Source organism: Ochlerotatus camptorhynchus, unplaced genomic scaffold (genome assembly GCF_037179485.1).
Source record: "Ochlerotatus camptorhynchus isolate MF236.1 unplaced genomic scaffold, CSIRO-AGI_Acam_v1.1 ptg000062l, whole genome shotgun sequence".
NCBI classification, from domain to species: Eukaryota; Metazoa; Arthropoda; class Insecta; order Diptera; family Culicidae; genus Ochlerotatus; species Ochlerotatus camptorhynchus.
Genome location: NW_027040552.1, coordinates 10,171,996 through 10,184,026, shown reverse-complemented (window position 1 = coordinate 10,184,026; position 12,031 = coordinate 10,171,996). Strand labels below are relative to the sequence as shown.

Here is a 12,031-nt window from a genome sequence, read left to right as displayed (position 1 = left end):
CTCATCGATTGTTTGTTTACTTTTGTGATTTCTTGGAAGTAGGGAAAGTTGGGGATCACGGGGGCAACAATCAAGCATTTCGTCGTTGCTCACATAAATGCGATGAATAGGTAGGGGTTAAGATGACTGCAACAGACTCTCGAACAGACTACTCTTTCTAGCATTCAGCAATGCGATGCAAGCAACCGGTGGAAACTAACGATTTTAAATTGGCTCACTACTTGACTAGCCTATTGGTCCCAAGAACATCTATAAGCGTACCCAATTCTAGTCTAAATTCTTGTACTGCTCTATTCACTTCATTGCTCTTTCCAGACCTGGAAAGAACAATGAATTGAATAGAGCAGTGCTTTCACACTCAGCCTAAGCAGTCTATAATTTTACAATCTGATCTGATTTCCTTCTTGCTGAAACTCATAAAAGTTTTAATTTAAGCTGATGATATGAATTTATTTTTTAGAAATAACGAACAACGCTCTAGGAGATCAGCCAGTTGAAAAATGTGCAAGAATAAGGGATTCAGGAGTTATCTTACGATCCAAACTAATAATCTAGTTCTTTAATTTTTGAAAATTTATCGATTTTAATACTTCACTTGAAAGAGCTTTGTTTTCTGACCACAACAATATTTTTTTCGAACCCTTAGACTTACATCTCGATTTTTAAATCAAGATTTAAAGCAAAACAATAACTTCACTGTTTGACATTAAACTTACAAATTGCTAGCTTGCGAAAGATCGAAGTGTGCCCTGCTTCTAAACGGACGGATTTTTCGTCTATGGTTTTTCCGAGGTTTTTTCGTCGCGATTTTTGGTTGAAGGCGCTTGATAAGATTTTTCTAGAAAGTGCGTGAGTATAAAAATTGAAGGCTATTTCCATAAGTATATTTAACAGAATTCCGGTCGTGTGAGCTGTGATTAGGGCTTTCCGTTATTTTCGGTTCCGTCGTGAGATTTGTATTTAGTGCGCGGTTCAAGAGTAAAATTTACGGGTTGCGAAGTGTAGTGGTGCTTTTACGATTTGGTTACCTCTGATATTTCGGAGCAGCTGAATGCTGAAGATTCGGAAACCAGCAGCAGTTCCGGTATATTTATGTTTCCGAGCTGAAAAAGAAGGAGGACGAAGACGGCCAGCGGCACATGTATCGCTAGAGGCGTTACTGTTCTTCTGTTTCTGCTGCTTACAAAACGAAAACTCTGCGATTTGGACCATGTCATTTTTGTGAGATCGGTGAGATCATTCCATATTTTATATTATTTTGCGGACAATTTCAATTTATATACGGCAACATGTGGGTTCTAGACATTGCTGATGTTAATGAAAATCGATCGATAATGCATACTTGATTTTTTCCTTATTTTCACTGTTGAACTCTGGTCAGCTGGCGTGAAGACACAAACTCACACACACACAGATATCCAGTTAAAGGGAAGTTCACGGCTCCGAAAAAATAATTACGTTTTTATTTTTGTAAAGGTATTGGAGCGAGATAACAGAAATCTAAAGACATCACATTTTTTCTGATTTTTTAAGGAGGATTCATGTGCAAAAACATGTTCTAGTCATCATGGCATAAAGGTTACTAAAACACGAAACAGCGACCTTTCGGTTTTGCCGAGTGTCAAGTTTTTTCATGTGAATTTTTCCAGGAATCTGAGAAGGGAACTGATTTCCTTGGATTTTTTTTAATGTTTTTTCCCGGTTTTTTTTTTTGGGAAAATAAAAACGTTCCGAAAAAGAAATTTAATTTTCGGTTTCGGTGAACTTTCTCTTAAAGATGCCCACAAAACCAGCATCTTTTCCCTTTTCTTTTTTTTAAATCCTTCACTTCTTTTCAGAAAGCGAGTAAAGGCGCTATAACCATAGGCCATATAGGGCTAGGACAAGAGTTAGTACTCATGTCCGGACCACTAAAGGAAAATGGAGCATCCCTTAAATTTTAAGACTAGATGCTCCCAACGGACAATCATTTATAAATAACAATACAACCGAACGTACGGTACGAGATGTCCACATTTTATCCATTTATTGGATTCTGAAGCAATGTGTTTAAATCTTTGGCTTAAACAGGCCCGATGTTTCTAAATCATCTTGCCCCTTAAATGCTGCACAGTAGGTCTGGCCGTTTTGATGTATTTTGCGCATCTTTGCAACATATACCAAATAGACAAGAAAAATGATGGAGGTATATTTATCATTTTCCAGGATGCTTTCATGAACTGGCTGTGTTGGTGTTAGATAAGATTAGATTAGAAACTTGCAAGTTGCTAGATTGCTCCCATACAAAGTCCCATCTAGGGGCGCTAAGATTTTGATTTTTGCTAATGTAATCGCAATTATTTAAAATAGTTCCAGTGCACCAAAAAAGATAAAACATTTAGGTTTAGGATCTATTTTTAGTGCAGATAACGAATATGCATTAACCTCAACACAAGAAAGGTAAGTGCATATTCGTAATTTGCATTAAAAATGGAATCGAAACCCAAAATTTAATCAATCCAAAACACTGGAACTATTTTAAATAAGCACGATTACATTTGCAAAAATCACCTTATTAGCGCCCCTCGGTGTCACTTTGTATGGGAGCGAGATGTCAGTTTGTCAGTTTAGTTATTATTTTGCTTTAAATCTTGATTTAAAAATCGAGATGTAAGTGGGTTGGTTACGAAAAAAATATCGCTCTGCTCAGAAAACGAAGCTCTTTCAGATTATATATAAAAACCGATATAGTTTTTAAAATTAACCGACCTCAGCCTACTCCGAATCTTTTCACATCTAAATCTCAATTCTTGATGCTCGAAACAATTCATACTAGCAAATCAATATACAAAAAATCTTCATTCCTTTCTCGCATCAACTTGCATCGCACATTATCTTTTTGCTATAAATCTCCAGAACCATGCCAAATCAAAATCTTTCCGGCATCGCAGATCGAGTCGTCCTCCTCGATCTCATAGAAATTAACCATACTTTTTCGTAACACATTATTAAATATAAGCTCACCGCAAGAAATCAACGTGGGGCTCAGAGAAGAAAGCTCAAAAACCAGCACAGTTTTCATGACTCTGCTGTGTGTTACAATTCCAATCAAACATAAACTCTGGCGAAACAAGAATGCAAACAAACTTTATTAATAGCGAATTCGTTTATTATCGGTGTTGAAACCAGTTCCAACCCAGTTCGAAACCGAAATTTTGTCAGTTCAAACCTCAAGCTGAGCTAGGTTTTAAAAACAAACGAGCAAATAAACGAATTCGCTATAAGAATCATGGAGGCTCGAGCACTCTTCGATCAGAGTTTTTGGCAGGACTCAACTGGAGAAAAGCAAAACAATTTGAAAATTGTTTCGCTTAGCTGTAGCAATACAAAGATAATATCGATGAAGAGAATCGAGCATCGCGTATACGCCCTTATGCATGCTCACTGTCGACTTGCCAAAATTATCTAGTAGTTTTCCATTCACTAGCAAAATAAAATCGATTGAGCCATGAGTAGCATCATCGACGCTTGCTTGTGTAATTTGACAGGAAATTGGTCTCAACATTGAACATGAACTGGCACCACCCAGGCCCAGGAGCATACTATTGCTTACAACTTTTTCTCAGACGTAATTTTTATCAAATATATAAAAATCAGTTTGGAAAAAATACACTTTTCTATGGAATGCACTGGATTAGAATTAAATATATTTGAAACCGTTAAAATGTTCCGCCAGTGCATTTAAAATACCTCGGAAACCACATCCGTAGTAATAAATAAGCTTGAATCCATATCGTTACTGTATACAAGCCGCCGCTTTCAAAAGCCATGTTTATTTTCACGCTGCCGTTGCTATGCCAATGCAGCGCATTTTTGCAATCTTCTAGCATCACGGCCAAAATTTCAACAATTACTAACATCATCAACGCTTGCTTGTGTAATGTTTAGCCAATGAGTAATCGCTCTCCGTTGAACAGCGAATTGGTCTCAATATTGAACATGAGCTGGCACCACGCTGGACCATACTATAACCTACAACGTCAGACGTCATGTTGATCAAATATACCGTGGAACTGCTCAAAAATTAAAGGTAATGATAATCATAAGATCCAATACGCTTTAGAGGTCTTTAAGGCTTTCCCTTCTTTGGGATTGTTCTAAATTCTTTAGACGTTCCTTATGTTTTTAATCAATTTATTTGTATATGATAGGGTGGATCGAAATATCGATTTGGCTCTACCTCACTCAACCGATTCCAACAAAACAGGTCCTGATCATTCTTCCAAAATTTGAGCTCATTTGGCTGCGATCTCATACTGCAATTGCCCTTTTAGGTTTGTGTGGTTTCTGTCGACCTAAATGCCCCTTATTTGGGCCCATACATACAAAATATCCATTAGTACCGTCCCAATGACGCGTTCATCTGAATAAAATTGATAAATAGCAGATTTTTAGCGATGGGCCCAATCTTAGGTCCATAGGCCAACCCATTTCCCCTACCACGCTTTCCCCCCTTGATTTGTTTTCTGTCGATCTTGTCGATCAACTCACGCACCGGTGAATAAAGGCTTTACTTCCCTTCCGAAGGCGTGATCAGAGAAGTTATGACTCAGAAAATCCCGGGGGCGCCGACTGGGATTGAACTCAGGCCCATTTGAGTGAGAGGCAACCACGCTAACCACTACACCATCGGCGCCGCTGAATATCACGCTTTATAATCTTATTGTTCCTAAAATACTCTGGATGCATGAATTCCAGAAGCTTCCGAGGCCACAGTTTGCCATAGCAGATTTTAATCAACATCCGCAATGATCTTCTTCAAGATACCTTTCTATGTAAACCTGAAACCACGTCGCATGTATGCAATACCTACCCGTCCACCACCTGGGCGAATAAATTTCAGTTTGGCGGCAAACAATCTAACGGCTAATTTGATTAATGAAAGATTTTCCACAATGGAAAAAGGGATCTTTTCAATTTATTCAATATCATGCAAAACTGGTTGCTTCATCATCATTCGTACGTTGACACACGTTCGAGATTCACGTGTCAAACCAGTTTACAAAAAAGATTCCATTCTACAACAGCTCACGATTTGGCTTCAAACCGAAATTTTCGATTTAACAAGTTTCAGTCCATTCGGTTATGGTAATATCACAAACCGTGGGCGATCGAAATCTATACACCTTAGAAATGAATTATAGTTCGTAAAGTTCATACAAAACGCCTACTTTTCGTATAGGGTGCACGAATTTCAGTCCCTCAAAAGTTGAAGCTTTTCTTGGGCTTTGAAGTGTTATACATAGACATCAATCTGTCAAAGTGTAATAGTTTCCAAACGACTCAAAGAATCGAGGGGATAGTCAAACTTTTTTTTTTTTTTTTTTTTTTATTATGAAATGCTCTTGTATTATTACTTTTCACAACAATCTGTTATTAACGGTACAGTTGAAAACCGGAAAACACCGCACGCAAACATCTATTTTACTCTTGTTCTGTACGTTAAACATAATGTCGGACATAGTGCGCTGTATTCGCACAATGATGCGCTATTATGCGCACCAGGTCCGACTAGAACTGAGTCAAAAAGTAGAGCACGTTTCTTCGGGAGCTTCTGGTCTTAGAGTTACCTCTTACTGAATGTATCTTTGACGCAGTGTTTTTCACGTTACAACTTCAAATTAACGGCACCTTTCTTTATGTTAACAGTAAGTATATAACGTCGAATTTTATTTCTCTATAAAAATTCAAAGCATTGGAATCATAGAGGGAACTCTAAGACTAGTAGGACCCGAAGAAACGTGCTCAAGTTTTTGGTTCAGCTAATCGATGCACCCCTCGAAACATAGGAAAATCCACGAGCACCTCATTTTATCTATCAAACATTCATAGCGAATCAAAACAAACATAGTGTAGTACTAGAATTTAGACCTGAATGTGGTAGGTTAATCGATTTGCTTGGGACCAATAGGCTAGTCAAGTAGTGAGCCAATTTAAAATCGTTAGTTTCCACCGGCTGGTATTAATGTACATGGGTCAAACGAACTCAAATTATACATACTATGCGTAATATGAATTGATCCATAATTTTATATAATCCATCGACATATCTTCCAATACCTAACAGTTCAATAAGTAGCATTATTTGAATATCCTTTGGAATTCACATTCCAGTGATCAGTCCCAAGTGGGTCAAGGAGGTCAAGTAGCGACCAATTTGATTCAAAACATCGCCAACAACAAGTGAACAGCGCGCGTTCGCAAATTGTTGAAAGAAACGAAACCAATCCGTCATGGTCATTAGATCCCCTTGCGCTCCCCGCCGTCTGTTTCTAGGCGACCTGTTCACTTCGCCGGGTTAGGTTAGTTTGGCATAACGCTTGCTGCATGGATTTAAATTCAGGCATCATGACAAAGCATAAACCGAATTTGGAAACATTGTATGCTGGAAGAATGCGGGGTAAAGGTTGAGTACCCGCTCGCAAAAAAATAATAATAAATAACGTATGTATGAATAGAAAACACCCAAGAAAATTTCGATGACCGCATTCATCAGTCATTAGAGGGCATGACGCTACTGGCGAAATTTGAGCTAACGGAAGCGTTTGCCACAAATCGGATTAGTGACGATGATGCTTAATCGTGGTTAAGTTGACGCCATTTGAAGTCACTTCACACGCTTCTCTTTTCGGCCTTTTGGTGTTTGAAGTTCAAGTAGTTTTTGCACTGAGAGTGATTATTAATTTTTTTAATTTCGTTTGTGATTTCCTTCCAGATGGATCTAATAAACAACGTATACGGAGGATGGCGATACCTGATGGATGAACTGTCAGATCCTCGAACAAACGATTGGCCCCTGATGAGTTCACCCTTTCCCACCATCGCTATTAGTTTGCTTTATGCTTATTTCGTAAAGGTAAGTACTTTGGTTTATGTATGTGATCGTTCTGTTTCATCTTATATCAGACAGAGAGCGGAACACCATGGCTAAATATATCAAAATACTTTCACATATAACAAAAGTATGCGCATAACAAACATTGTTCAGCACAAAAAGCTCTATCTTTTCAATGTATTAGTTTTTAAAAATACTTACATATTTTGGATGATGATATTTTCATATATATCCGGAATAATTTGAGATTTGGGCGTAATTGCATTTGTAAACAAACACGTCAATCACCGATTTCACGCGAATAAAAGCTCAATCTCAAAAACTAATATCACTGTGAGGTAGAGGAATGATTCCTCTATAATTTGGTATAGTTTGTTTATGAGATTAAGCTTTATCTCAAGAGAAATTGGCAATTGACGTCTTTGTTTACAAAAGCAATTACGCCCAAATCTCATATCACTCAGGATATCTAAGTTGTAAACACAAGACTCAGAAATGAGTGGAAAAAAAATCAATCAGGAAGTCTATTATACCCTTCGGAACCTTGATTTTCATCACCTGATTCCACAAGGTTTCCTTTGTTGTTGAGACGACTCAAGTCCATTGACATCCTATCTACCTACGACGAAGGGCCACCCCTGCGGGAAACCTTGTACGGGGTTGTAATCTCAGCAACCCTTGTTCGAATTTTACACCACAATCCGTTGATTCGTTCGTTCACTCAGTCGTAAACTGCCACCGCCATCGTCCACTATCCAAGTAGGCAAGGTCAAGTGAAAGGAACGGTTGGTTGCATTCCACTATCATCTGAAGCACAATCAAGCATCCATGTCTGACTGCGAGTTCAAGCAACCGAGTTCAATGTTAAACACCGCCGTTTATAAGTTCTTATTGAATTCGAAACTCGAATGGATGGTGTGCACAGCGACCATGGTTTGTTGGATTCGTTTTTTGGGGAAGTAAAATAACAGCATCCATTCTCGGGTGATGCCTGGGGTAAACTAGCACCTCACAGCTTCCTTATTGAAAATCGAGCCAATGTTGTTCCTTTGTGCAATTGTAATCAGTTGCGTGGGACATTGTGGTAATTCAACAGTTTTACGGTGAGATTTTTCAAGAACAACCATAGTTCATTCCCACCACTGAAAACTACTCGCATCTCGTTCTTCGCTTTAATCAGTGCCTTATTTAATTCATTGGTGAAGAATATACTTCCTTTCTATAAAAAAAACCAACCTTGTAGCTTAACTTTCAACAGACAGACGACCACTTTCTGCTTCCGAGATTCCCTACCACATACCTTGAAAGTGGACACACAATGACCTTAATTTAAATATATGTCCAACAGCTGCATAGGGTCGGGCGTCTGCGCCGCTTCATACTTAATCACTAATTAGATTATTCGCCTGTGAGACGCCGTTTTAGATTGCTGGAGCACAATGTATCTTGAACTTAACCTTGAAAATGTTCACCGATGAACTGATTTCATTGTTGGGAAAATTTATGCTACTGTGTGTTGCATGCATTTGATGGCAGACAATGTTTGCAAAACAACAGATTCATAGACATAATTAATTTAAATAGTAGTTATTCATCCATCAGGGCTGGAGTCAGGGTCAAAAAAAAAACGTACCGACTCGGACTATAATGAAGCATAATTTTAAACTAGATCGTCCACATATTTTGGCTCATGATCAATTTGATTTAATTTAAATGCCTATCATGAAAACTAGCATCATTCATCTAAACACTGATTTGCTGTTGATTTAGATCTAACAAAACTCCTCATATTGTAAGATCAAAATTATATGCTTTTGAAGTTTTTTGTGCGTTTATTATTTTTTTGAGTATCCAATAAATGGCTTAATATTTCGGAAGCTGTTTAATGGATTTGTTGATTATTGCAATAGATGTCACAGGTGTACAGGAAACCGAAAAAAATGTTCATTTTCACAATTTTTGAAAAATTTGTGGCAAGCAAAAATCATGCTTGAGATTCTCATGCATATTCACGCACTCACACTCACAATGCCGAAAAATCATTCCAGATTTAAACTCAAAAAAACCACTCAAACGACAATTGATCGCATGCTTATGCATGTTGTATTAGTTTTCCAACCCCTGCTGCACAAACAAGAGTAATAACAATTAATAACGCCGACATAAAAAGAAATGAATTTTTGAACCTGAAAACTCAGCAGGCAGGCAAAACTCATAGACCAGTGTTCACTCGGCTGTCGACACTCTCGATGTGTGTCATGCGATCGTCTGCTTACTCGGCAGCAACCATTGTGTGGTCCTCCTCATTGTTCTTCATCAGCAATTATTTCAGTCGATGCGACGTCGACTTTAGAAAGCAACCGTTTCGTGATGAGTGTGTGAGTGATGACCACAATTTGCGTCCATTGCATTGGCAATTGAAGCGCTCTGCCCCTCGTTGACGATACTGCCATTCAATGAAACCACTGGAAGCGGATCCCGTTCTGATGGAGGAGGCTCATTGGACAGCGGAAGATGCAGTATTTATTGTGTTGTACCTTTTGACTATAGTTTTACACTATAGTGAATAAGAATCCTCGACTCTGTAATTTGAGTTTTTGAGTTTTTCCGAACACTGGACGTTATACATATTACTATCTATTAAAAATTTGAGATGAGAAGTGACCATCAGGCAACCGGCAATTGAAGCTATTTGGTCGGCGAGAGCGAAAATGTCATCCCCCTATTGCTGAAAGTTTCGTGGATAAAAGGCAAGCTCTGCTCCCCATTCATTGGGGCATCTTCCTGTTGGATGGGTCGTTTTCTGACCAATTTGCTGATCAAGTTGTTCCCAAGGAAATTATAGGCGAATTGCCTATCAATCCATCCATTCGTGTTTGGCCCTTCATACAGCGATTTACTGATGACAATCAGAGGTTATTGAACTTGATCAAGTTCAGCAATGAGGAGAGCCAACAGCTATCGGAGAAGTTTCCGTGCTACAATGAGTGGTAGACTACTATCAATTTTTGTTTAACATTTTGGCCAATTTATTTCAAATAATATTATGATTTTATTTAAAAGCTGTTACAAGCTTATTCAAAATTGTGATCATTTTCTCTAAAAGCGGTCCGTGGTTCGTTTCCGTTAGACCTTACCAGGGCCCCACAAAGTCACTTTCAATCGAAAATCGTCGATGAAGCTGTCAACCATCACTTTCAATTGAAAGTCATTCTGTCTTCTCTTCGAGCAGATTCCCGTCAACATCAAAAGAACCACTTTCGATCAGTTTTCATGCTGTTTGTTTTGGCTTGACTCGTGTTCATTTCTTCTTTCATTGTCAAATGAACTTACTTTTGCATGCATTGAAGCGAAGCTGTTCGATCCGAATTCGTGCAGTTTTTATGACTTTTGTGAGATCTGTGCACGTGGATGTCAAATTAATCATTGTCGGGTGGTTTTTTTACCCATCAATTTTGAAATCCAAGATGGCGGCTTACAGTTTAAGAAAAAGTGGGAATTGCTGTCAAATACTTATCAATAAAGGTATTTTGGGAACCGGGATGATGTCTAGAGGATGAAAATCGATATCCGACGGCATTTTGAAATCTAAGATGGCGGCTTCCTATTTACGAAAAAGTGGAAATACAGTCAAATACACATCAATATTAGTATTTTTGTAATCGGTATGTAGTCTACAGATCGAAAATTGATATGCGACGCCATTTCGAAATCCATGATGGTGGCTTCCGATTTTAGATTAAGTGGGAAATACTGTCAAATACCCATCAATATAGGTATTTTTTGAATCGGGATGGCGTCAAGAGGCCGGAAATCGATATCCGACGCCATTTTTAAATCCAATACGGCTTCCTATTTCAGAAAAATGTGAAATACTGATTCCATCCCATCAATATGGGTATTTTTGGAGTCGGGGTGACGTCTGGAGATTGGAAATCAATATCCGACACCATTTTGAAATCCATTATGGCGGCTTCCGGTTTGAGAAAAAGTTGTAAATTCTATCAAATACCCATACAAACGGTTTTTTTAGAATCAGGGTAACGTCTAGAAGCCGGAAATCGATATCCGACGCCATCTTGTAATCCAAGACAGCGGCTTCCGATTTGCGGAAAAGTGCCAAATAACAACATGAAGCTTTAGTGTGATGATTTATTAGCTAGAGAATGATCTTTAGAAGAGGGTAGGTGGATAGTTCCGTTAGAGTACGGCAGTATGAAAATTGAATAGAAGTTGAAAATGATCGAAGGGCCATTAATGCGTCAGTTTTTCAATATAGACGCACATTTTTGCCTAACCCGTACGATGTACGCGGGGACTTGAAGTATGTCTCCAAGTCCACAGGCAAAAATGTGCGTCCCTCTTTTTGCTCATAAACTGACTGCGGCTGTGGAATAGTTCTAGCGACGTTTTCATCACTACCTAAAGCCCCACGTACTGCCGTACTCTAACGGAACTATCCACCTACCCTCTTCTAAAGATCATTCTCTAGCTAATAAATCATCACACTAAAGCTTCATGTTAGCATTTCCAACCAACTCTGAAATCGTTAACTTCGCGTATGAAGTAACATAAAAAACACTTTGAATGTGTCAAATATCCTAAAATATGGTTATTTTCATAATGGGGATGAGACGTAGATGCCGAAAAATGATGTCACACCGTCTTTAAATCCAAGATGGCGGATTTGGTACAGAAAAACTGTGAAATACTGTCAAATACCGATCAATGTAGATTTTTTGGAATTGGGCTGACATCTAGAAGAAAGAAATCGATGTCCGACGCCATCTTGAAATTCAAAATGGTGGCTTCCGATTTCAGAAGAAGTGTCAAATAGCCTACAAATGGCATCCAATATCGATTTTCAGCATCTACGCGTCGTCCTCGTTCCGAAACACCCAGATCTTAGGGTATTTGACACTTTTTGTGAAACCCGATGGTCGCCATATTGGAGTCCAACATAGCATCGGATATCGATTTTCGGCAGCCACGCGTTGTCTCCGTTCCGAAAATACCCATATTGTAGGGTATTTGACACATTTTATGAACCAACAATGGATTCCAAAATGGCGTCGAATATCGATTGTCGGCATCCCCGTTCCGAAAATACCCATATTGTAGAATAGTTGAAACTTTCTGAATCCTGAAGGTCGCCAT

The 12,031-nt window shown here is 38.6% G+C and overlaps 1 protein-coding gene across 1 annotated transcript in view; it reads left to right on the top strand.

The window, feature by feature from the left end:
* Elovl7 (ELOVL fatty acid elongase 7) overlaps positions 1-12,031 on the top strand; it is a 128,906-nt gene that overhangs the window by 91,032 nt on the left and 25,843 nt on the right. Inside the window, exon 2 of the mRNA XM_065216400.1 lies at positions 6,755-6,895. Within this exon, the coding sequence (XP_065072472.1) occupies positions 6,755-6,895 (141 nt within the window). The remainder of the gene's footprint in view (positions 1-6,754; positions 6,896-12,031) is intronic.